We start from the raw sequence: 27,330 nt of genomic DNA, 5'->3' as shown, positions 1-27,330 counted from the left end.
GCAGCGCCGGAGAAGGCCTGAAAGCTCCAGGAGTGACGCGTCACTAATGGGCTGGCACTCGACTCGTGCAAGCTTGCTTGATAGTGCGTCCATCTGATTCTGTCTATCCATAGCTCACGCTAGTATATCCTGGCATAGCCAAGCTAACCCAATGGTAACTTTTTTTCTTCAGTTTGTATCCAAGTATAGACTAGGTGTCATTTTTCTTTTTTATCTGCCCTAATTGTGATGCCATGCCGCAATGTTGAGATGTGATGCTCATTTTGTCCATAGGAACTCTGTAATTTGGATGGAAAGTAATTCACCATGCCTCATTTCGATGAAATCTCTATTTTTTATTTTGTGGGTTTCAGCAATTTTCAGTGTTGGGAAGGACTAAACGATATTGAACAGGAGAGATTCAGAAACACCAACCTTGCAACTGAACGGATCAGAGCCAAAGAAAAAACAAAACCTTAAAAAAAAATGAACACCTGTTCCTAACAGTTTGGAGATGTTTAAATTTTTATTTGGTAACAGACTTATTCACCAGAGTTTAACTTTTTCTTTATTAACAGACTTATTCACCAAAACCCCACCTCCCCCTCCCCCCTCCCCCCCCCTTCAGTGGCTGAAAAAAAAAAAAAAGACAGTTTTCTATGAATGTTGGAAGTGGGCCCAAAGGCATTATTTTGCAATTACTACCGCTATCAATAGACACACGGCAATATACCTGCACATAACTTGTGTATTAAACGCTTAACATGCAAACAGAGTAAAGCTTTCAGGACATGAAAGTTGCTACTTTGGCCTGCACGAAAATTGGGAATGTAAACCATAGAGAGATATAGTGAGGCATATTGTGACCGAGAATTGACACATGCCAAGAGGTAGCCTAGTTGTGGAAAAAATAGAGGTGATGTTAACCAGCAGTTCACCTGTCTAGGTACACATACTAAAATAGAAATTGAGCCACGTTGTGTGCGTTGCGAAAACCAGCGAAAATTTGCAAAGCTAGGACTGTAGGTCTAGGTTAAGCTGAATGAAGACTTTGCTGTTTTGTCTGCAACTTGCTTTTAACCTGTTGCCTTTTGTACAAAACATGTGGCTTTACAAAACCCCTCTCAAAGCCTTAGCTATTTACAAGTCGTACTTAACCATAGGGTGAACAAACAATTACTAGTAGTTAACCCAGCTAACTGCTAGCAAATATGCCAATCAGGATTGATTATGAGAAACTAAAGTATTGGCTAAGTGCAATAGCAAGAAACACACATACAAAAAATAACAAAGATGACAATATGTCCTATTTTTTTCAACAAAAATTAACATCCGACTTGTCATGCAAAGTGTGCGTTCTCATCTTTTAAGCCTTTAACAAAACTTTTCCCTGAAGCTTCAAAACTGGCTAATCATTAGCTATGGCAGAGTGATTTCCCAATTTTCCAACAGTGGGCATAGTTCTCTACAAGAAACTTTGGCAAGATTGCAATTGTTGTAATTTTCAAAATTTGATGTTTAACATTTGGCAATAGCTAATAATCATGACTAGTTAACAAGTACAAATTACGCTGTCGTGGTGTAGAACCTTGTCTTTCACATTCTATGCACATTCTGTTTAGTGAAACACAAAATAAGTGGCCACTTTATGCCGTTGTGAACAGAAGACCGAGAATCCTCAAACAATCAAAGACCATGCGCACATCTAATTTGTACCAAAATGATTCCTTTAGAACTCTCTATCAAACCCACAACAAACGAGGAACACTTTACAAGCTCATAAGGAGGTAGTTTCACCCTTTCACTTGTGAGACATCCGTGACCGTCACAAGCCTCAAAGTACTAGCACCAGAGATGCAAAAAGTATGACGTTTTTAGCGCCAACCATCCATTCTAGATTATCCACGCTGAATACAAATGTGTACCCTCGCATGTAAGTGACCATCCCCCAACAAGAAGTGCGACGAGTTTCCTGGTGGTACTTGCCCATTTTGTGAATTCATGGGGTAAATGTTCTACCATGCCTTGTAAATGACAATTGTCAACCATCTAGAGTAGCTGACCGTCACAAGTCGCGCAGCGCCACAAATGCGTCACCATCGGAATTACAACGTGCCACAACTATGTCGGGTCAATCTCGGCTTGCAAATCTATTTGGTGGAGCTCTATGCTTCAGTGTGCGTCACAGACAAATCCTAAATGTGTAACAAATGAATCATTGTGAAAGTCCCCCAAAAGGCTGCTGTAAAGCTTCCCCAAATGTCGCAATGTTCCCAACCACACCAAGCCATCCGTTCACAGCTGCCCCGAGTTAGCTTCCCTTCTTGCTATCTTCGCGGTTTGCCGCGCAACGAGCGATGAGCCGGTAGAAGTGCAACTGGTAAAGGCATCCCACGACGCGCAGGGCGCCCATGGTGAGAGCCTGCATGGCCACCTCAAGCAGCGAGCTGGGTGGCATCATGCCTGCGCACATTATCAATGCCACTTGACCGTCGAGTCCCAGGGCTGAGGTTGTGTTGCTCTCCAAAATGTCCTGCAGCATGGTGGTGGCCACCGCGTCGGCTGACGACAGGCCGACCATCGCCGAGATGAGCTTGGTCTCAGTCGGCTTGGTGCGCTCCTCCTCTGCAAAGCCAGGCGTGTCTGTGTCCGGTGGGAAGGCCACCATCACGTGGATGCCGTGGTGCTTGACCTGTGCCAGAATTAAGTTTGTATATCAAGTAAACCTGAGGTACTGTAAAAGGCATTCGAGCAGTTTATATCTGGAAAGCTTACACAACACAGCTATCAGTGCTTCTGGCATTACAATAAATAACTTGCAAAAAAAATGAAGATGCAAGCTGAACACATTCAGCACCCAATATCATTCTCCAAAGTGCTACTTTTCTACTGACTTGAAATTATGATGCTCCAATCCGCCTAGCTCGCAGTCTTGCCGATTTCATTTCTAAATAGTCACACTTATGACGTATTTGGTTGACCGCCCTGGTCCTCTGGCTCAGAGTCGCCAGATGCAGAGGCAGCTCGCAATCGGAGCGCGATAGGCAGCGTACCAACCGAATACATCAGCGATCTCGGAGCACTTAGAGCAGCTAAGGGGCCGAGTAGCGCGCCTGTAGCCCCACGGTGCAGCCAGCGCGGGAAGCTGCCGGATTAACATGGTTGCGTCGCATCAACAAAGGTTTCAATCAGTTCAGTGGACATCATTTAACCGTATGGTGAAGTAGCGCAAATTCACGGGGACGAAGAGGACAAGAAAACACGACACTCGTGTCGTGTTTTCTTGTCCTCCTTGTTCTCTTCATCCCCGTGAATTTGCGCTACTTCACCATACGGTTAAATGATGTCTCACCAACTAGCCCAGCTCTCAACCATACAGTTCAGTGGACATCTCTGACATGCCTGACCTTCGTTATATTCTTTCTCTCTCTCTCTGACATGCCTGGATATAGCAAAAGCCTTCTAAGATCAGCACATAAATCTGGTGATCGTTTTCGTCCAAGCTTCTATCTTCAAGGCAAATCACAAGGCTGTCTGCGAGCTGCTGCAATGACAGCATTTTGCTAGCCGCCTAACTATAGACATGGTGCATTTATGGCCTAGTAAGTGTGAATTTGCCCCACACATGCGCATGAACGCCATTGGCAACGTACATGCATAAAGTATTACGCATCTGGCGATACCACCTTCCCAAATGCACACTCGTGCACCTCACCTCGTTCTCCTGCAGGCAGCCATGCGATTGGCTGGCTTGTGTCACGTGATCTGTCTTCCCGGTCAGATCACGCCACGCTCTCACTTGGAAGTCAGAGCGGACGGGAGCGATCTGAGTCAGAGGCTGACGCTCTGAAAGAACCAACTGAAGGTAGTCCGAGCGCTCGAATTCTACCAACCAAAGGCGCAGCCACTTTTCAGAGCGCCCGAAAACAACCAACTAAATGCGCCATTAGAAAAAAAAAAGGTTTTGCCAGTTTGCCCAATATGCAAACAAATCGCAATGACAGCTCCCAGCTACTTGTAGTATTGTAAAAGTTACATCATTTTTCTCACTTTGACAGCTCTTGCTATTTTTCACATCCAATCCAGTTTTGCATTATACTTCCAACATGCTCTAGAGTAACTTTAGATTGACCCAGTAAACTTGCTGCACGATTTTTCAGCAGTGTGCCTGTTATTGCAAAGTCTTTCAAACAGTAGGTTCACAGGAGAAGAAATCGTGCTTGTTTTATGAGACGACGTTGTGGTGGCGTAAACCTGTGTTGCAGAACGGGCACCTTCATTCCGTGTCAATTCCATTCCGGGGAACTAGAACATGCCGCAATTACACTCCTTTCAATTCCTCAGAATGAAAAAACTTGGCTCATTCCCACTGCAGCCATTTCAATTCCATTCCTTTAATTCCTCAAGGTAGGAAAAACATCTTGATAGTTTCATTGAGTTTAGGATAAACGCCCCATAAAGCTGATGTCATCACGTGCATTAAGAACTGCAAAATTACTTCTTTGTTGTCCTGATCTTTGTGTGTATACTGTTAGCTACTCAGTGATGTTTTTCATGACCCAGTACTGATGCTCATTTTATTATTATTATTATTATTATTACTAATATTATCTGAAGCATATTCTAAATTTTTTGTGATTAAACATAAAGAATACACTTAAACTTCATTTAACAAGGTTTAATCTTATACAAAAATAATTTTGTTATATTTGAAAATTCATTATAAACATATATTCATAACACTGTATCTATTGCAACCCTTTTTTCATTTACTTCATTACAACCGATAATTCTTTATATCCATGTTCGTTATATCGAGGTTCGAGTGTATACTAATAAAAACAAAATGGCCACTATTGCCACATGTGTGTCCCCCCTTGTGGTTCTTCTGGACTTGTGTCATTGAGATGGAAGTAGTAGCACCAAATGTGATGCATTCCAGAACGAGGCAGTCTGCACCAGTCATTGGTGTGAATGTCGCTGGCCGGCAATCACTTCCCGGCTGTCGGTAGTGAATGGTCACCAGCTGTGCTACTGGGGCTCTTCGATTTTCCACTTCTGGCTACCCGCGGGCTGCCAGAGCCAGCCAGAGCGCGCTCGTTTTTCTCTGGCTGCTCCGCTCCGCCCCCCCCCCCCCCCCCCCGCGGCGCACTTCCTTCCGGTTGGCGTTCGTTTTTCTCGGGTTGGACGTTCTGGCGACCCGCGGGGAGCCCGAGGGTCGCCAGACGCTTTCAGGACAATTTAGTCGTGGAAGCTTTCTGGAAGGTTGTGGGCAGGTTTCGGGCTAGCAGATGCCAAAAAGGTACGATGCGCGATCTGTGCCATCTTTGTGTGGACTCAATGGATTGCAATGTGGGCACTTGAGGACTGCGCCTTCACTTGTCATTACGCGTGGCGTTATCTTCTAAAGCCTGTTCTGCCTTGCGAGATGAGGCGATTACGAGTGGTGGCGAGTGTGTAAAGCTACTGTTCATCGCATTTGTTATGCTTCCCGTGACGCTTCCTTCTGTGAACAATGCTATGAACTGTTGCCTGTTGACTGCGTCGTGCACATGCCTTAAAAGTTATGTACGTACTACACATGGGAACATGGGAGAGGCCTTTGTCCTGCAGTAGACGTAGTCAGGCTGCTGCTGATGATGATGACGTACTACACGTTCGTGCGCACGCATGGAGACAACTTTGAAGTTAATTTTTTTTTTCCGTAGTAGTCGTTTGTGGAGCTGTGCCTGCTTTCTGTGCACTTAGCAAAGACGATTGTGATCGAACTAGCTCGTTCCTTCGTATGTTTGAACCTCTGTCCTGACTACTCGATTGATCTTCGATGGTGACAAAAGGCCCTAAATCGCGACTGTTGCTGATGCTCGCTGGTCGCGAACGGCGTGCAAACCCACTTCGATCTATAGGCCAGCATATGTGGTATGATATTATACGATACGGCGCGAGAAAGAAAAAAAGAATGGATTCAGAAATGTATACATCCTTTCGTGGCCCATTTCATGGTTGGCTTTGTCTTTTTTCACCTCTTCGTAATAATGCCGCGCAGTATGTGCTATGACCTAGTAGGTCAAATCAAAGCTGATATACATGACATTCGTTAAGTGCCACTTAGGACTGGAAAACAGGCCAAGGCAAGTTCCAAAATGGGTCGAGAACTTGTCATGCAAATGTTTATTTTATATACGACATGCACTCGTGGTACCGATACCTGCGCATATCATAAACTTTAGACAAAAACGTAAGTTGGTCAACGCGTGTTTGCGACATACAATACACGATAGCTGAGCAGGTATATATCGTCGAGCTCTTTTTGGGACACAATCACTTTCGCATGACATCGCGTCGTGTTGTGCAGTGACTGATACATGTACTAAAGAAATGTGAGCTTGTTAAGCCGTCAGCGTCGCGGCAGCTCACCTTGCATTGTTCTCGAGGCAGCGTCCGCCAGCTGGCTGTTTCGTTCGCGGACGAGGCAAGTGATCGTGTGAGCGTACGAAGCCGTACCCAAAATGCGTACGCTCGAGAATATTATTTCAGCTTTTGGCGAGCTTAGCTACGTATTTCCAAGCGGACAATGCAGAAAAAACTAACATACACGCGGCGCATTGTTTTGTTTGCTGCCATGGTGGTAAAGTTTGTTTATGTTCACGCTGGCTGTCCCAGCGTGCGATTTTGCGATCTTCGAGCAGCTTCGGGTTCCCCACACACGTGACCACGACGCTATTTCCTGTCCAGACCGGAACTAGCTGACTGAACCTCTGGCTACCTCTGGCTGCCAGAGGCCTGAAAATCGAACAGCCTCACTGTCGACCTTTACTGCAAACTAGCCCTAATAGACAGAGGCTCGCACTCGCCTCCATGCGGAGCGACTGCGCCAGACCCACGAGGGCAAACTTGGACGGGCAGTAGGCCGTGTAGCCATACAGGCCCATCAGGCCAACGATGGACGACACAAAAGTGATGCTGCCCGAGCCTCGCTGCTTCATGCCAGGCAGCACTGCCATGGTCGTGTGCACCGCACTCAGGTAGTTGACCTGCAGAATGAATAGCAAGCATGTTCAGTGCACTGAAACAGAATGAGACAGATCAACACTTGTAACAGTCTACAACAAAACCTTGCTTGTACAGTCGTCAGCAAGCCTAACAAGAATGCTCCATGGTGTGCCTTGAAATAGTTTGGTTGATGCTAGCGCCGCGTAGCTTTGGTTTCTGTTGCGGAATGTTACCCGTGCATGCCGACATGCTATCCAAGCATACTGAAGTATTATCTCGGTAGGAGTTCCCAGCACTTAGAGGCTGGCATCAGTCAAAGTAGTCCAGGTCACGTGTCACAGGGTTTTAGTTAAGCTTGCTGATGATTGTGCATAAAATAAAGAAATGTTGCAAGAAAATGTGCTACTACTATAGCAAAAAATACTTTTGAAGCTCACTAAAGCATAATGTGTTTTCGTTCGGTAATCATATCACAAACAATGGCACTGGGAAACAGGAACGTACCCAATGAAGCTCTACAGAATTTCGTAGGGTTGTTTATTGCCTTCTTAGCGAACTCAGGTGCTTATCTGATGCGTGAATGTACAGCCAAGCATGAATGTGGGAAACACCAACAACACAAGTACAACATGTATTGCTTTCTCAAAAAAATCGCTATCTACCTGCAATTCCTCACCTAGTATTGCCATATATTGGCTAATATAATTGGGCCAACAGCCACTCAGCTGCTGCTCTTAAAGCGCTTGACAATGTAGCAGTGCGTTGGTAAGGATAATCACCATGTTGTCATACTAACAGCAACAAAAATCCAGAGCAGAATCTGTGTAAGCAGAAATTCCTCAAGGGGGCTGTTTTTATACAAAACTTTTCCTCCATTTGTGGTGGTTTTTCACCTGCTTGCTGTACACAACTAACATCTTGCTCAGCGAACAAAATCCTTGTTAGAACAAATTTTTGCAGTCCCGTAGGGCCCTGCATAAAAATATTCTACTATAAATAGTTGCACATTAGACAGCAAACACAAAGCAATAAGAAGCATTGAGACTGCTATCCTCAGGGCTTGTGTGTTTTGCATTAGCTGCTGGATCTACCCCCTAACGTTCCAACCTCTGCAAAATTTGAAATTGCCCCGCCGCCGTGGTCTAGTGGCAAAGGTACTTGGCTGCTGACCCGCAGGCCGCGGGATTGAATCCATGCTGCGGCGGCTGCATTTTCGATGGTGGTGAAAATGCTCTAGGCCAGTGTGCTCAGATTTGGGTGCAGGTAAACAACCTCGGGTGGTAGAAATTTCCGGAGCCCTCCACTCTCATTATCATATGATGTCTCTCATAACCATATAATGGTTTTGGGACGTTAAACCCCACATATCAAACTATCATAAAAATTTGAAATTGCTAAAAAAAGGAGTTTCAGATTGTGTAGATGTAAAGCGTAACATAAATCCGTGCAGCTCGGTCAGTAGAACACGGCCCGTACAACTGATAGGGGCCTTCAAGAAAAAGAAAACTTTTGAAAGATGAGCAGAAACACCACAAAAAGCTCGCAAAAAAAAAAAAAAAATGTCTGTCATTGATATCGATCGCCACATGAGCCAACAATTGTACCAACCATGAATCTTTCTTCAAAAGAAAGTCATTTTATAGAACGGTTTAACTTTTACCGCCACATGCCCAGTCGAATTTTATTTTGCTTCAGGGTTTTTGCGATGCCATCCTTGTGTATATATGTGAAGAAAACGCCTGGAAATAAAACAGTTGTTAACCTGCGCTGTGTTTGCGGTGTACTCAGGGCATCCCTGTACTTAAAAAACAATTGCCTGGAAAGTTAATATAGCAGGCCTTTAATGACACACTGGCTCGCCCAGCTGTTGGTTTTGTGAATGTAAATTGTTCGTGGCAGGTTGAAGTGAAGACAGCTTTTAGGGCACTCACCTCCATCATGCGCCGAAACTCGATCAGTGGTGTCTCATCGAAACGCAAGCTGATCGCGGAGCCGGCGCAGTTCACAAGGTAGTCCACGGGTCCGCAGACCTGCTCGGCCTCTTCGATGCCCCTGGCGAGCACTGCCTCGCTAGTGTTGCCCTTTGCCAGGTCAGCCGACAGCGTGTGGACGGCCTGCTCGGGTGAGCTGGCTTCTTCGAGCAGCTCAAGCTTTGCCTCCTCGAGACGGTCCAGGTTTCGTGCAATCTACACAAACCCCACCTTCTAAGTGAGACCTCCGCGAGCCTACCACCTGGACGTGAACACTCCTGAAACAACCGTAACGTGCAATACGGTTGAACCCTTGCACAAGAAACACTGATATGAGAGACACCAGTGTGTTTATATCCGAACAGCGATTGCAAAGAAAACGATAATGCCCTGCCCTGCTAACAAACGACCTCTCTAGCAGTACTCGCTGTTGGGCTAGTTGGTGCATGTCTGAATTCAATAGTCAATTTCACGCGACAATCACAACCACACTGAAATTCGAGAAAGGCCCTGGCTATGTGTTTCTTCACTTTTAGTGTGGTCATGACTTTGGCCCGAAATTAACCTTTGGATTCAAACGACCTCTTGTATAAGTGACAGGACTTGCTCCCCGATAAGCATCTCTTACAAAGAGGCTCAACTATACTACACAAGTGCTGCTTCAGAACCAGCAGGTGATGCTGTGAATGATAAAGCAATGTTTCAGACTACTACTTATGTTGGCCAGCAAGAAATAGTACCATGCTGGTTACTTAGGTGCAAGCTTGACTGTGAACTGTACGTTGTTGATAATACATGAAGCAAATGTTAAAGACAGTAACCATGCTTAGTAACCATGCCATGATGATAGAGACTCAATTTTCCCAGCTGCATTTACTCCACTCCGAATGCACTGCTCATATTTACATTTAAAACAGTCATTATGTACGACATATTGACACATCTAGAATATATGTGGTGCAATGTTAGCTTTATATATTATGGGCATAGCTCTAAGATTTTGTATGAATCCGGAAAAGCTTGATAAACACTCGCCGGTCAAGTTTTTGACCATTCAGATATATTCAATGAACTTTGTAATAGCCAGTTTGACCCTGTTCGATTATTTCTAGAAAGGGCATGCTTCAAGCAGTCACTGATACATATATGAACTGTACGTCATTGCCACAGTACCTTTATACTGTACCCATTTACCTAATGACTTGTAGCGCATAGAGCAAGGGCCCCTAGGAGCGCAAGACGTTGTCCTAATATACGGCCCTCTGGTGGCGCTGGGACGCGCCAGGCAATGTCAAATATATGGACCTATGTATGCTAGCATGTTGTGATACGCAGTAATCTAGGTAATATGTATTCAAACATTTGTGCTCATGTGTATAAATGTTTGTGAATTCAAACCTTCCAGAAAACTAAAATACGGTTAGTGTATTTTGATGTTTTGAGATTCAGATATCATTCCTGATATCTGATTATTGAGAAGAAGATGCTGAGATAATGAAGCGTTGAGAATAAGGTAATGAGGAGATTAGATACTTTAGAGCAATAAACTACAATAAATGCCAAATTTCCACCTAGAGATACTTAAAGAAAAAACCTCCAAAGTTAAAGAAATAAAAAGTGATATCATAGCCCCAATTATGACTCTAATACATTCTGTTAATTACAAAAATGAAATGCCAGTTCCTTGTTTGCAACTGAAACATATCAGTAAAACATATCAGTAAAGTGAAGCTGGTAAAGAAACTGTGCAGTACTTTTACAGTGAAAGCTGTTATGAGATCACAACTCGGGTCACGCGCAGTTGTACGCTGCCACCTGTGTCCGTAACCACATCGTGCAAAATTAAAAAAAAAAAAAAAAACTTAGCACCGATGACACAGTGAGGCTCGAACCGGGTCCGCTGGGGGGTCCGCTGGGTGCCAGCCCAGTATTCTAACACTGAGCTGTGCTGGTGCTTGTGACTTGTTGGCAAACTTGCCTTAGGCAGGTTTGATGTCGGAAAAGCAATCGCGTTAATATTACTTATAAAGCGTTTTAAAACAGCGAAAGAACAACCCGGCAGATTACTTGATGGCCGACAACAGTTCTTGCTGCTATAAGCACACAGGTTAAATTACTCGCACCCTGACTTTTCATTTTCCTGGCACGGTTTCCCAAAAATTAACGGCTCTCATCTTTAATAAACCGAGTGCTGTCCTCATCATTGTCCTGACTACGTGACAGCACGATGTATCAACAATAGGTAAGACGGCAATGCAAGCTGTGTCAACAGCCACTAATCACTGTGTTGTAAAACAATCATCGGCCATTACAATAAAATAATTGAGAAAAGGTATTGAAAGGCAAATCTGGGACAGCAGATTTCACATGCACTCCAGTGCAAGAAAAGAGCTTGGCAAGGTGCCACCTGTGGCATGCCACCCAAGCAATGTTTACATTTTTTTTAAGAGGCAGCGCACAAAGAAACACAGTCATGCACACATAAAATTGGTACGACATGCGCATTATTTTGATTTCACCCGCTTAAACTATTAACAATGCTCACCACAGACTGCACTTCAATGTTTGAGAAGCATTGTGATTGTTTGAGATCATTCTGTTAAGACTACACGTAGGACATGAATCGTGTTATGACTTGTGTGTCTGATTGTGCCCTTTTGTGCTTTGCCTCATGAAAAGTCATACTCGCCAACAACTCCACCAGTACATAATAAGCAACTTTGCATTTATTTTTGCTATTTTCTTCTAGTTTACTTGTTTCTGCTTTCAAGTCACTTATAAACCACACAATGCCAACATTTGCATGTGTGCCTCTGATAACGTTACAGGGAAGCAACTTACTATTGTCACATTAGCACCTCTTCGTACAGCAGCTCGGGCGAGCGCACGGCCGATACCGCTGGAGCCACCGGTGATGACAAAGTGTCGGTGCCGCAGACAAGCGTGTTGAGCCCGGTATCGGCGCCACAGCTTCGACACTACAAGGAGCGCCACTGGGGATGTGAGCAGGAAGGACACATAATACTGCCACGGTGTGGACAGCAGCGATGAAAGCAGTGCCATCGTCCAGTCTTCTGACAGAGATTGTAAGCTGAAAAAATAAAATTGTAGGGGTTCCTTACGCAGCTGCCTAAGGGAACATTATAATATGCAAAAGCTACGGGCAACTTATATGCCGATACTCCAATTGACTGCTGAGACATTCCCATGCAGCGTGTAACAACAATATCTTGCTAAAACAAACAGCAGAACATTACAAATGATTTGCCAGAAAAAACAAAGGTGGCAGCATCTGTTGACTAGCTGTCCACGCCGCATGGGTCTTGTGATATCTTTGGTACCATTTGTTCGGTCGCCAGTTGTGCACAGAATAAAACTGTCAAGTTTCACTCTTATGAGCAACCTGAGGCTTCCACATTAGAAAAATAATAAATAAATAAAAAACAAAAGGAAAACACGCAAGAGAAGCAGTGTTTACAGGAAACATGTACAACATATTCAAGTTCTGTCAGTGCCAACAGCCTAGGAAACACTGCTTTTTTAGTTGGGCAGACTATTAATAAAGCATTGCACAGATGCAGTAGAGGCTGTAGTAATACATTATGGAGATGTCATTACTTGACCTTTATGTTTAAAACAAATCATACAGTCAAATTACGCATGTTCCTTCAAAAACATACAGTGCATAAGTTATTGGTTAGTTCAAACCCATGCTAAAATGTCTTAACGATTCGTACACTTCAAGAGACTTCACTTCTAAAGCACCTTGATACACGATGGCTATATCCTCCCGAGATCTGAAGAGAGCTAAGAGACACAGCGCTAGACTTGAAGCAGCACACACAGAATGAAGGACAGTAAACAGGAACACTGGCTAGCAATTGAATTTCCGTGAGGAAAGCATCCACTGTACACAAATGAACAGTAAGGTACCTGCAGGGCAATGTGAACAGCAGGTCAATAGAACGCAGATGTCAATTATCCGGCAAGGCACAAAATTTAGGCATCGTGCAACATGACTGACAGCTGTCTACATTTCTTTTTTACATAGAGAGGCCACAGGCGATCGAGGCATACATTATAAAAATGAGAATTCAGGCACGAGCATGTGGATCGTAAATAATTTCATACAACATTGAGGCTTTACACGTTGATGGACAATGAAAAAAAAAAGCACTTTGCTGACTTGCTTTCTAACATTGGTTGTCATTTTTTATATTTGTATCAGTGGATGCTGTGCCAGTACATTTACTTGCGAATCTTTTTTTTTTTTTTTGCCATCTTTCCGGGCATTGTTTCAAGCTCCTTTTATCACATTCCCCCGGTGCACAATTTGATCTTTCGATTTTTATTCAGGGACATAACCACTTTTCCAAGCTGGTCCCAAGTAGCGACTTGTACGTTATGAACATGAAAAACCTGCTTTTCTTAAATATAGGATTGCCAAGATTAAAGCTTGGACGAGTCGGTACACATTCATAGTAAAGAAACAGCACAAAATCGACAAGAAACAGAAGAACCAGGATAGAGCACAAACATACAACTCGTACTATTATGAACTACTATGACTATTAAATGTAGGAGCTGGATGCTAAAACTGCAGTCATTACGTATGTAGAGAAAGTTACAATTTTCTCACATTGGTAAGCAAAAAACTTTTTCTGGGAAATGAGAATATTAAAGTTACATCACACATTTTTGCATCACATCTCGTTACTCAAGACCTACTTAACAGAGGCTTTTTGTAGTACGAGGGCCACGCGAGAATGGTGACATCAACTTTTTATGCTTTCACTTACTTCTAACTTGACAGAAAAATATGGTCAAGCTACTTCCATAGAGTTGGAACGACATCCGAGTTTTTACAATGGATAAATAAAATTCCATTTGCCTTCTTCAATCCTTTCTGAACACAGTTAAAAGAAATATGCAGTACAAAATACAGGTTCTCTAGGAACAACTTTAGAATTTACACCAAGCCTTTGTAATGAGTGCCTTTAAATCCTTGTAGTTTCTTGCTACTAATGCAGTGCCTGATTCGTAAGCTCGCTACGACTATTCTTCCAATTTTCACTCTTCAGTTCTAATTTTCAAGGTCACACTTTCCAAGCAAGCATTCCGCGTACAAACTATATAAGATTAATGGAATGTGACAACCTTGCCCGACTCCCTTATGAATCATAGAGGGATTTTCCAATACTTCTGAAGCATTTATTTTTCATTCAGTGTTTGTGAAGACAGGTTGCTGGGAACAATTTTAGGTGTATGTCTAAATGTCGATATTAAATGATTTAGTATTTTAATCTTGCAATAAAGTCACTACATAGCTGCGACCGCTTCAGCATGTGGTGGCGTTCGCCAGAACTTATACGGGCGGAAACGTTGGCAGATGGGGCAAGCTTAGAAAATTGCGACATTAGAAGCGATCGTGGCGTGGAATCAAAACTGAGATCACTAATGTGTTTCATTTTTATTATCTGTGCTTTTTCATTGAATCCCAAACAGACGCTCCTGCAACAAAAAAGGTCACCTTGACTACATAGCGCGACAAATGTGCTCACTACTTGCTTGAACCCTGGATTTCACCTCTGGATGTTTGGCTTGCGCGGGTCAGATGTTCATACGAAAGGCTTTTCTCTCTTCTTGCTTCTGTGTGTTTGCGAGCTGCCTCTTTTTTCACAAAGAGTAGGCTCTCGATTTTTGTTGAGGGGGCACAAGCAATCCCGTTTGTTGAATTGATGTCGCTGCACCCTTGTAGTTAATCATGCGGCTCACCGAACAACCCGCGAAGGATCAACAGTACTTCACACCCTGTTTAATCTGAAAATTCCTTTTTCAGAAGGAGAGAAGGGGGTGACATGGAATGTTTTAGTAAAGGACAGCAGAAAATACCTTGCATCGAAGCAGTAGTACCTGCTCTGTCAAAGTCAGGCATCATGTTTGTTACTATGACATCAATGTCTCCAATACATTAAAAGGACAAGCAACAATGAAGTGCGAGCTTCCCAATGTAGGAGATTCCAGCTTCATTTCATTGATGGAACCCTCCAACACAGCAGGGCTTGTCTAGGCGAGTGAAACATGGTCAGGTGACACCACGAAAATCAGTTAAGAGTAGGCATTCCTTCCTTGTATATTGAATATACTAACTATAAGAACTTCGGATGCTGTGCCGTTCTTGCGGCATTACTCTGTCTGTACTTCAGTCCAAACAACTTTGGAAGGCCCCTTTAAAAGCCAATTTGCGTTATGAACATTTGTCTTAAAGGGGCCCCGCAACACTTTTTTAAGTAGCCATGAAATCAATTGACTAAAGAAGCTTTATAGTCTCACCAATTCACCGCTGTAAAAATTTTGAAAATCCGTCCAGTACAAGTGGAGTTACAAAGATTTCTCACATGCTACAATTGCATTCTCTCTTCTCTCGTGCTGACGAAAGCGCTGCAAGTTAAGCAGGGATCGATGGCACGGGGAAAGAAAATACGTCACGTGCACCTCGTGACCTTCAGCATTTTCTTTTTTTTTTTGTATGCATGGCTTTTCAAAGCAATCACACACACATGTGGATAAGTCCTAGCCTCCCATGGCAGCCCTCGTAACAACTGAGCGCGCCATGCTCAAATCACCCAATAACTGACACAATGGTTGTGATGAGTGATCTTTGAACTCGTAGCGTCATTTGTCGAGACAATAGAAAGCAAATTTTAGCTGACTTTGCGAACGCCAGGCTGTGTGCTGCGCTATAATATTTGGCCCACGTGTATTCGGGAACCTCGACTACCGACAGGCAGCATTTTCTGAGCATGCTGAATAAGTGTTGCAGGGTGCCTCTAATGAGCGCTTCCTGTCCTGTGCATTATGGGATGCTTGGGGATATCCATTTTTATAATACACATCCAGAGCTTTGGAGTAGGCTTCTAAATTCCTGAAGGTTGCCATCAACCACTTCATACTTTTTACGTGATCCCGCAGCACCCCTTTCCGAAGCCTGCTTGCTCTATTAGCATTTTCATCTCTGCGTGCAAGACTCAAGCCTTTTTTGCTACTGTGAGTAGCACTTTATTGATATGAAAAGGCAATGGTTCGACTGTTCCACATTGTGTCACATGCCTAGAGTTTGTTGGTAGAAGAAAAGTTGATTGTGTTGCGATTGCCACATTATTTTGCAGACACCCAATGCAAGTTAACTAAGTAACAAAGAATGAAGAAAAAGAAAAGGCATAGTGGTCATGGAGGTCAATCAACTGCTACGAAATGAATAAAAGAAGTGGAATGGATTTTGAAGCCCATTTTTTCTTACAGGCAAGTTTGTTAAGTTATAGAATTTTATAACTGGCATTCAGCAATGCTTAACCCTATGTTTTCCAGTGCATTAATCTCCTGACTCTTCATTTACAGCATCACAAGCTGCAAGTCAGTTTTCTATTAAACAGCTGGCTTTATGCTTTACACAGTTGCATGGAAAACTTCGCTCCAAAGACTGAAAACGCGCTATGCGAAGTGCGGATATATTTGTAGAAAAAATAACACACAAGTAAAAAAAAATTGTGGACTCACTGTTCGCTCCGGGGACAGTGTACAAAGGGCACCATTATTTTTCTAGACACAACCCCATTCCGAAATGTTCACCGTCTACCCCCGAGTGGGTCACACCAGGGCGTTACAACCTCGAGCCCGGCAGTTTTGTGAACCCTGGATTGTCTCCAACGCTCAGTCAACAGTGAGTTCGATTTTCGACGCACGCTCCAGCGTGCATTTGTGACAGGTATAGTATTCATTTGTGGCACTTCAGTCTCAATCACACAGTACTAAAGAGCTCGGCTTCAACGAGGGCAGCAGGTGTCGCACGGTTAAATATCACACATGTCGCGACTTCCCGATCTACAGCAACAGAAGCGTGGCCACATTTTTTTTTTATTTCGAGGGGTGTCTTACCGCTCCTTATGCGAATTAAGGCTAGTGCTTTTCATACAAGTACAAAGTGTAGGTGGAAACAGTTAGGGGATAGCTTAAACGCCTCCACTTGACACCGTCCGCCGCTACACGTCGGCCAGATAACGAAACCGTTCAACTACTCGGGTAAAAGGTACAGTGGGACGAGCGATGCAGTAGCACAAGCTCTTCAGCAATGCCGAAAGTATTCCGTTCCCTGAATCACTACATGGATCGTAATCTATGCGTAATCGCGGCGGCCCGAAACTGATCTCCCCGAAATCACACCACCTTAAACACGTCGCGTGCGGTCAGTCTTCTCGAACACACAGTCTCGTTGGACTTACCCTGATGGCAGCGTTAATGGATCAATCAAGAGGCAACGCAGCGGTAGCAAAATAAAAAGTTCCCGCCTTCGAACGATGATGCGAGAGAACGCGACTTTGTCTACGTTTTTCCGTCGCCGACGACGCGAAAACAACTGATGACAATGAAGATAGCACTGGCTGGGCACGAGTCAGCTCACGTAGCAGCTGCGAGCTGTCGTTTTAAGCCCAAACTCCATACGCGCGAAAATGCACGCGACAGCGACGAGCGACGCTATGAGCGACGAAACAGGGCGTTCGCGCGACGTGTCGCGTGCTCGTTTTCGCGCGATCGCTCGGTCCTCCAGATTTGGAAACCGTCGCTCATCGCCCGGAAGTGCTGGGCTCAAGCAGCCCATGACCTACTACACTCCTGACCTGCCCAGAGAGCACCTCTTCCAGCGCCCACGTTCTAGTTCATACCTTCTGCCGCTAGGGCCGTCACCTACGAGCGGCGTGGCGCTAGGCAGCACCTGTTCGCTGACGTCACCTTCACTCTTTGTAGTCAAATTTTAACCAACAAAGCACTCGTAGTGCGAATTTATGATCCACAATTTAGAAATATCCAGAAATAATAATACTAAAAGACATTCAGAATTTTTTTTGCAATAAAATGCACGCGACAACGCATAGGCTGTCCAAAATCATGTAAATCCACGGGTTTCCACGTTTGTCAACCAGTGTGCTATAAATTCTTAAGCGCACTGAACAGCTTACTTGACCAGCAATGTATGGGAAGAAATAGTCACATATATGCCGACAGTTCACCACAGAAAGCAGGCATTCTTATACCAGCGCCTACAAAACAACCGTAAAGAAGCAGACGAACAGGTTATAGGTAGCGCCACCTACGGCGAGCGATTGAACGAGAGCGGGGACACGCGCTCCCATAGGAACCCCGCTATCTGAACAGGTCAGGAGTGTAGTAGGTCATGAAGCAGCCAATAGCGAAAAACCGGAAAAGACGAAGACTACATAGGTGCACGTGACCCTGGCCGAGTCACGTATGCGCAACAAGAAATAACGCAATGTTTATTACGCATGCGCATATAAAAAATGCTGCAAGGCAATAATAAACACTTTCCGTTCCATTACACAACAATATATCTTATTTTTAAATTGGAAACCGCTCGCTACGCGGTTTTCTTGGTGCGAGTTGACGGCCTCATGCCAGCAACAGTGGAATTCGCTCGCCGAAGCCGTCGCGTGAATGGAGTTTGCCTGCGCGAGCGACTGATCGCGCGACGCCGATCTACGTCGCGTCGCTCGTCGCTGTCGCGTGCATTTTCGCGCTTATGGAGTTTGGGCTTTAAAGTCCCAAGGACAAAGATTAGCGGGCGACTCGCGCCCGTCTCTGTCAGCGCTCATCACACGATGAGATCACCGAAGCACTTGAGCGAACTTTGAAGGAATTCGCTTTTATGCCCTTCGAAACTGAGGCGTACGGCACTCGACAGCAACAGCTAAACGCGCCGTTTTTTTTGTTTTCTTTTTCTTCATATTTTTCGACGTTTCTCCTCTTGTTTATTACATGACTGGCGTAAAGTTTGCCGCCCGATGTAGACGCAGTTGCCGCAGCTTGCGTGGATCGGCGTCGAAGTAGCGCCGGTCTCATCGTCACCATTTTTTTTATTCCGGGAACTCCTCGTTTCCCCGCCGTCCGCTGTGATTGCCGCGAGGCGCCTACGAACAGGAACTGACCGCGACCAGCGAAAAAAATAAAGCCCGCACTACCTTGAGCGGACTCAAACAAATCTGGCTCGCGGCCAGGTGTATCGGCCTCCGTTCACGTTTGTTTATCGCAGGAACTCTGCGTCCCGCTGCTCGTCTTCCAAGAAGGTGCCTCGTTTTACACAGCGACATGACATCGATCTGGAAATCGGTGTGGTCTTCTCCCATGGGACTGCTGGGTCGTCTTCGACATAAAAGTGAGTCGCGACATTTTTTCCGTCGTTCCCTGCTGTAACTGCCGCGAGTGTCTCTCGAAACGGCGTGCTTCCTATGCACGCTTCCTTTCCTCAGCGCGAGCGAGAAAACCGGCACGTTTATACTTTCTTTTAGCGGAGAAAACGCCGCACGTTTCCGCCGCGTGTTTCTTTTCGTTGAAAACCTCCGCCTTTAATTCTATTGAATGGGCGGGACCCTTCTGTCGTTTGTGCCCAAAAAGAACCTCGCTCCAATTGCATGTGACAATCAAGCCTGAGCGATCAGTTAACGTTCATTTTGTCGTGGACACAGCTTGAAATAAACAAAGAAAATGCTGTCGCTTGTGGTGAAACTGCAGTCAAGCGCGCGGTGCAGGTGCAGCGACCGGCGCTCCTCTGGCGCGTGACTAATCTTCGGTTGCGCTTGCAAACCACCGAGGCGCAGAGCGATTGTCACGCGAATGTTTATGCAAATGCGTCGCTGTAGTCGAAGTTGCGTTGCCCAGAAATAGCGTTTTCGCCGGTCGTAGACTCCCGCTTCGCATTCTTTCGCAGGGCGTGCCAGAGAGGCGCAATATGCGCGTGCAAGTTGCGTCATGTCACTCAGTTCGCCGTTACTTTGTGTGATTTCAACCTGCGGAGATTTTGCGCATTTGCACTCCGCGGAAATTGAACAACAAAATAGAAGGATCGAGATTTTAGGTAATGCTCTGGTCAGCTAGACGGGATCGCAGCAGAAGCCGCGGTCGTGACCGCTGAGAACGCGACGCTTGTCACGGGCACCCCGCCGTCAAAGGCCCCTTTGAAGAGCTGTTTTGTATCCGCCGTGTCTTGTGTGCGTGTCGCGGCGTGTGTGTACAAGCACTGCCTCCTTTGGACGAGGCGCGCGTCTCCTGGCGAACGGGCCGAGGTCACCGTTAGCGCTTAGCGACCGTCCGAGCGCGGGGGACGAAGCGAAAAAGAAACTAAATTTTGCTTAGCGGGAGGCCGGCGGTCAGGAACTGGCTGCTAGTACACAGTGTGGCGCAACGCTGCAACGGAGGCTGGTTGCGCAGCTTCAGGCGGGTTCCTCGATGTACGGGACGCACGCGAGAAAGAGTTTAGTGGACGCGCTTCTAGGACGCACCATCTCACGAGCGCGCCGCCTTCGAAGGACGGCTGCGCAACAAGTCGGCTCATAAAGTAAGAAAGAAATGAAGGCCCAAATATAAGCGCTCTGCGAGGCGGGGGAATGTTGGCAGAGGGGTCCGTATAAGATCTGGTCGGGTGCCATGTATACATATTACACGATCGAATGCCTGCATTGGTATTAAGGGCTCCGTGTAGACGTACTAGCAAATATAATGGGTGGTTGAGTCGCTCCTAATGACGACATCTAGCAAACCCGTTTGGGGTCGTGATTGTATGTCAGAAACACCTGTGGGACGTTTGCATCTGTCGACGTGAACATGTACGCATCAATTTATAAAATGCCACTATAGCGATACGTGGCCTTCTTTGTCTTTTCATTTGGAAGATGGATGGATTTAATCGAACTGTGTGGTTAGTTGAATGCTTCGCGGTGTGCTAGTTCTTATGCGGCATATCGCACACATTTTTCGTAGTGATACTGTGTGCAAAAATACTTCACAACATATCTAAATAAATCGCAAAGTGTGCTCATAGAGCAGTCTAGTTTCTTAATTGCTTTCAGCATCCAAAAAAGTATGAAGTACGGGAGTTGTGACAGCGGAGGCCACTGGATTAATTTAATGTTGCCTCAAAGTACAGTGTACAAGTATTTTTCATGTTTGGAATGTGGCTACCAAAACACTTCAACTCATCGGGCACAGAGCTCCTGTAACGAACTCTGTAATGAAGAAATGCAGATGGTAAGAAAGCCTGGTAATTAGGACATGTACGTCTGTATACATTAATTCTCTTGCATGTAAAGCATGCCGGTTGTAATGCACAATGGCGAAGTAGTGTACAATACCAACAGCTGTTAAAAGAGTCAACTTGACAGTTTCCGTCTGTTGTTGGCAAGCGTAGTTCTGGTTGGCAGCAGCTTGAAAAGTTTCCTCGACCCTTTGTGGCATTGCTTATCTTGTATGTCATTGTAACTTCCAGGCATGGCTATGCATTGTACTTCTGCATAGTGTAGGGGTTGTCCCTTATGTAACCAGTGCCTGCAAAACACTTGGAAGTTTTTGCCTTTCGTTATTTGTACTGTAGAGGTGTCGATTCCTCCCGCAGGGCCGTCTGTGCAAGTAGGCGTTTGGTGCGTAGCGTCATCACGGACCCGAGCTAACGGAGTTTTTTACTGCCTCCCACGCATAGCCGTGTGTGGCTTAGCCATGTCCTGGGAAGGGGTTCCTTGGGGTTTAGCCGACCGGGTGATTGGACTTTTACCAGGTGAACTTCATTGCCGCACACTTCGAGGAGGTTTCCAGCTCGTCGCACTATACTGCAGAGTTTCAACGATACAAAGTCAGAATAGAAAAAAAAAAAAACTACAGCTCAAATCCACAACCCATGAGGCATGCAATGCACCTTTCTGTTTAGCTGAGCTACAGGCCTCATTAAACTGCTGCAACAAGTCTGCCCCAGGCTCCGACCGTGCGTCATATGAAATGCTGAAACACCTGCCGATCGAAACTCAAAAAGCCCTTCTCTGCCTGTGTAATGTTGTACGGTTTTCTGGAGAGGTGCCCTCGACCTGGAAAGAAGCCATAGTTATTACTATTTTAAAATAAAGCAAGGACCCGTCCTCAGTTTCAAGCTACAGGCCAATAGCATTAACCAGTTGTCTTTGCAAGTTCTTTGAAAAAATGATAAACGAGCGACTTATGTACTTCCTTGAGACTAATGGCCTACTTGACCCTTAGCAGTGTGGGTTTCGAAAGGCTAGGTCCACCACTGACCACCTTGTCCGTATTGAGGCTCAAATTCTTGGTGCCTTCATTCATAATCAGTTTTTTCTCTCTGTGTTTCTCGATATGGAGAAGGCCTATGATACCACGTGGCACTTTGACATACTTAGGGATCTTTCACACTTCGGTGTTCGTGGTGGAATGTTGAACATAATTGAAAGCTACTTGACCAATCGCACATTCTGAGTTCGATTAGGCACTGTTTTGTCGTGAACATTTATCCAGAAAACAGGAGTGCCGCAAAGAGGTGTATTGAGTTGCACACTCTTAATCAAAATGAACTCCTTGCACCTCGCTATCTTTCGCAATATGTTTTGCTGCACATATGTTGATGATGTACAGGTTGGTTTTAAATTGTGCAACCTCTCAATATGTGAAGTGAACGACAGGTGCAGTTAGGTTTGAACAAGGTTTCTCAATGGGCACATGTTACAAGCTGCCACTCTAGCGTCGCCAGCGCGAAGTCGGCGACGGGAATGACAGCAGGTTGGCTCGTTCCGTACGCAAGCAGAGACAGTGAAGAGATCAGAGACGTGAGAAAACAAAACAACTTTACTCTAGTGATATTGCAGCACACGGGATCTAATACAACACTTCAATACAACTAACAAAATACATCGACACTTGATGCAATTAAAGAAATATATAACAGAAACAATAAACCAGCTTACGAGAGAGAACTATTACAAACTACACAAACTAACAAGAATAGAACGACGGAGGAGAAAGTTCGAAGATATAAACAGGTGAAGGCATACGTGTGATGACCGGCAGCGTTGTGTCCCCGACGATCGGATGCGAGAAGTCGAAGAGAGTTCTGGCACGACTGCGATGTCGGCGGTGTTGCAACGCTGGTGGCTCCGGGAGGCTAGTGCTTGCAGGTGAGTTCGAGCAGGTTGAGCTAACTTGAGGCGAAGTCCCGATGTCTACGTCGCAGATGTTAATATCGCGTCACAACTAAACGAACGGCTAAGATTAGGTGGCCAGCCGATACAGAGCCACACTAAAAACTTCTACAAGAGATGCTTGTTGATCTGTTTCTACACCATCTTGGTCAGCGACTAGTCTGCCTAGCAGGGCAAATACCTGCGCTTAAATCCCCCTCGTGTCTCCTCGCTCTCTTCCTTGGGGACAAGAGACCTCTACATGAATCCAATCATGTGCGTTTAATTGATGGAAACTCCGCCCCAAAAATATTTTGACCCCACCCCTTTTTAATTGGGAGAGGGCCCGCAACTAGCGAGAGTGACAACCTGTCGGGTTGTTGTCATACGGCTTGACCACCAGAGCGTTTCCCACGCTTTTCCCCGTGGGAACGGTCAAACGTTTGGCTCTCAGCAGGTGCGTCTTGTAGTCTAATCCTTGTTCGGGGTATACCGCGGCCTTCTACGACCTTGCAGACGCCGCCACAGTTACAAAAGGATTAACCGTCGGCGGCGACGTCCTAAGAAGAGCACTCCGTTCTGCCCTTCTCGGCTCCCTTTCATGCGTCGCCGTTTCTCACGGTCAGTCGGGGAGTACGGCGCCCGTTAATTGCCGTGACGCGGTGTCGCCAAAAATGGCCGTCCGTGACAGCACATCAGAATGCTTTTGAAGTGAACGCGCAAAAGAGCATATGCGTCTTGTTCTGCCAGACCAGGGGCATTCATCCTGATCCCGAAATTGACCTGCATGGTTAATGTCTGTCTGCGTAGTCTGAGCACAAGTTTCTGGGTGTAATATTAGACACAAAACTAACCTTCATACCCCACATCAAGTATTTAAAGAACAGGTGCTTAAAAACAATGAATATTTTGAAAGTGTTGTCACGCACTACGTGGTGTAGTGACAGGAAATGCCCGATGAATTTCTATAGAAGCCTTGTGCTTCTACAAGCCACGATCACGCTGCTACCAGCTATCAGTCTGCGACACCATCAGCTTTAAAGATGCTTGACCCTGTCCACCGCCTAGGAATTCGCCTTTTTACGGGTGCTTTTCGATTTCGCCCCAAAAAAAGCCTGCATGCTGAGTCAAACGAATGGTCGCTCCATCTGCAGAGATGCTATGCATCTTTTACATATTATCTCAGGGTGAACGCAGACGGGAAACATCCCACTCAATCCACAATTAATGATCTGTCCCATTCTACTTTATTACATAACCGTCCTTTGCTGAGACAGCCCTACTCACTCCGTGTCAGGAAACTCGCTGAGGAAACAGCCGTGCCACCTGTAGAAGACTGTTTGATGGCTCGCAGTATATCTGCCACCGTGGCAATGGCAGGTTATAGATTGCGATCTATCTTTCGTGGAAGTCACTAAACATGCACCTACTGCACATATACGCATGCACTTCCTCGAACTCCAATACCAGTATACTTGCCCAGAAGTTTTTACAGATGCTTCGAAGTCTCACACTGGCGTGTCCTATGAAGCTGTTGTCCCATCTTACGGTATTCGGTATTCTGCACCCCCAAATTACGCAAATTACGGTATTCTGCCCCCCCAAACAAGCATTTTCACCGCAGAGCCCATGCAGCATCTGTGGCTGTCAGGCATATTAAGGAATTATAACGTGCGGTTGTGTACACGGATTCTCCGAGTGTCGTGACAGCTTTGAAAACACTCAAAAAACATAAAAATCCTGTACTTGTGTTGCTTTACTATCTTTTATGCAGTATCTACGCCCTCAAACGACATGTTGTTGTGTGCTGGGTGCCAAGGCACTGTGAGATCGCAGGAAACGAGGCAGCAGACTAGCTAGCCGCGTCTACGCATGACCACGCACCCGCCAATACACCCATGGCGTCCCTTCAATTGACATGAAACCTTTTTTACGACGGGAGCTCAGAGCGTGCTGGCAGCGCCTATGGGATAGGCAAACAGACAACAAACTACATTTTAATAAATCGATACTTGGAAGTTGGCCACCAGTGTCCAGAACACGCTACACACAAGTTGCACTTACAAGGCTGCAGACAAGACACACACACTCTACACATTCATACCTTTTGTCTGGCGATGATCAACCCATCTGTGAGAGGTGTGGAGATCCACTTACGTTGCTCCACATCCTAGTTCAGTGTAGTGATTTAGACGAATTAAGGAAAAAAACACTCTTTATTGCCCAACCGACAGCAGCTACCACTACATCCTGTCATGCTCAACGTTAATTTTTTGAAACGGTGTAGCGGTGTAGGTTTCGCGTTTACCTTAGGTGGGAGGAAGAACCCTGTGTCTGGCCTTCGCTGCCTCCTTGGTTCTGGCGATGAAACGTCGTTGTTGGTTCAGGTCCTCCAAAGCGAGCTTGGCCTCCCACGTTTCGAAAAGGTTCCTGGGCACGAAGGGCTGGAAGGAAACGAGGCGGCTCATGCTGCGGCCTGCGATCATGCCTACCGGGCTACCCCTTCATCAGTAGAGATCTGCTTTTTGAACACACATCGAGTTCCTCGGAACTCTCATCTGTGTGTTCAGCTAAACATTATTTCCTTTTTCTTCTTTTCTTTTTTATCCTCCTTTTTTTTTTGCTGAACTGAACTCTTTTTTTTTTTTTCCTTCTCTCGCGTTTTCGGGCTATCCGCCCTTGCCAGTGTTCTGTGCCCCCTCTGGATTATTTCACCAAGGTCAACAGGACACTAATATGTAAGTTCAACAGTTTTTTTTTCCTTCTCGTTGAACTGGAACAATGTTTCTTTTTTTTTTTTCCCTCTTTCGTCCCTGAGCTACGGGCCCACGCGCATATCTCCCATCAGTGCGTTCAACTGATTTTTTTTTCTCATTGAACCGAAATCATTCGGCCTTTTTTTTTTCTTTCCTCTCTCGTGCTTGCGCTTTGTGGTCACATGAGTGTGTTCCCCCATCATTTTATGCGCCTCTTAGGCTCATCCTCTTCTTTTTCGGTGAATTATTTATCCGGCCTTCACGCAGCTTTTCCTTATGGTTGCGGATCATTGCAGCGGTTGCGGACGCACGCTATGTGATGCGGTGCGAGTGCTTTTCACTACCCTTCTCCTACCTCTTCTCTTCTGTCTCTTTAATTCCTATTCCCCCCGTCCCTGCGCATAACTGTGGCGGTGCCATCGATTAAGAGAGGCAGTAACAGGACTGCGCTTTTTTCTTCCTTTTTCCTCTTTTCAAAAGCCACTTGGAACTTGAGTCACTTTTTACGTTTAAAAAAAAATTTACATAGTTTGCACCCCATATACCAAAGTGATCCGTAGCTCGATCCCTCTACAGAGGTCTTGGCTGTGGCGCTCCTCACACACATTTATTCCAGCGCCACGACATTTATTCCAGCGCCACGTGTTTCACGTCACCGCCATGATTTAAATATTTTTGAAGTTTAACCCGCCTCCAGGCATGGAATTTTAGGCCCCTTTACAGCCGTGCAACAATTATCATTGTTCGTATCCTGTTCATATCACATCAATAGCGTACCATTGCTTTTCGGTCATCATTTTTCATGGTGTTGTTTGGCCATCACATGGCCCTTGCGCCAATTAACACCATATATCATCATCATGGGGTGTCGATTCCACTTCTTGAATTGTTTTTAGAGGCTTGACATCAAGGCAGTCAGTTGGAAGCGTGGTTTTCCTTAGCATTGGAATTGTGCAGAGATACGTCGAACTTCACAAATTGGCTGGAGATGGTAAGAAGGATGTTTCCACTGCAAGCTGAATAAACTGTCTAGGGTGTCGTCGATTTGATTTAGTTTCATTTCATTCTGCAGTAAAAGCATCGGCTCTAGAAGAACTGCAAATAAGAACGTTATCAAGCACGGCATGAACAACAGTGTATTGGAAAACAGCGGGTTTGGTTAAGGGGGTCAACTTGCCATTTATGACCGTGTGGAAGATAAGTCTCTCAAGCCTAGAGTGCTTGATGCTTGATGAGGCCTTGCCACAGGTAATTGCAGCAGAGTGGCTGTGTTTGCAGCTTTTGCCTTTATAAAAATGAGAAAATAAACATGTTTGATGGAGATTGACTTTAAGCTGAGAAGAGTAAGATGTTATTCTGGTCTCTGGGATAGTTTTGTAGTTTAAGTAAGTATTCAGAGGTGTTTAATAGTGCCAGGTTTTTCACGAGATGAAAAATTCGTCAGCACGGGATGTGTTCTGAGGCAGACGTCTCGACAAGCAGACTTGTTGGTATGTTGGCTCCAACGATGTCCCGTGCTCAAGAATTTTTCGTGTATTCAAACTTGCATCTTGCCCTGTACTTCTGCCTTTTCCAGCTTTGTCATGTCACATGTGATACCTCCTGCCGTAATTT

The 27,330-nt window shown here is 45.3% G+C and overlaps 2 protein-coding genes across 3 annotated transcripts in view; one reads left to right on the top strand and one right to left on the bottom strand.

The window, feature by feature from the left end:
• Positions 1-630: 630 nt before the first annotated feature.
• Kdsr (3-ketodihydrosphingosine reductase) lies at positions 631-17,567 on the bottom strand. 2 transcript variants are annotated; one of them, XM_037425035.2, is made up of 5 exons: positions 17,222-17,567; positions 11,784-12,033; positions 8,904-9,158; positions 6,834-7,013; positions 631-2,671 (listed from the first exon to the last, which is right to left on the bottom strand). In XM_037425035.2, exons 2-5 carry the CDS (start codon positions 12,003-12,005, stop codon positions 2,291-2,293), a joined length of 1,038 nt encoding a protein of 345 aa, XP_037280932.1. In that variant the 5' UTR covers positions 12,006-12,033; positions 17,222-17,567; the 3' UTR covers positions 631-2,290. The 2 variants fall into 2 exon arrangements, with proteins under 2 accessions (XP_037280932.1, XP_075752112.1); XM_075895997.1 differs by lacking the exon at positions 17,222-17,567 and adding an exon at positions 14,504-15,064.
• A 1,348-nt stretch (positions 17,568-18,915) lies between these two features.
• Positions 18,916-27,330, top strand: part of LOC119173701 (low density lipoprotein receptor adapter protein 1-B) — a 36,134-nt gene continuing 27,719 nt past the window's right edge. Inside the window, exon 1 of the mRNA XM_075895996.1 lies at positions 18,916-19,167. Coding sequence (XP_075752111.1) covers positions 19,101-19,167 — 67 coding nt within the window. The 5' untranslated portion in view covers positions 18,916-19,100. The remainder of the gene's footprint in view (positions 19,168-27,330) is intronic.

Source organism: Rhipicephalus microplus, chromosome 5, assembly GCF_043290135.1.
Source record: "Rhipicephalus microplus isolate Deutch F79 chromosome 5, USDA_Rmic, whole genome shotgun sequence".
NCBI classification, from domain to species: Eukaryota; Metazoa; Arthropoda; class Arachnida; order Ixodida; family Ixodidae; genus Rhipicephalus; species Rhipicephalus microplus.
This window is presented reverse-complemented; position numbering and strand designations above follow the sequence as displayed.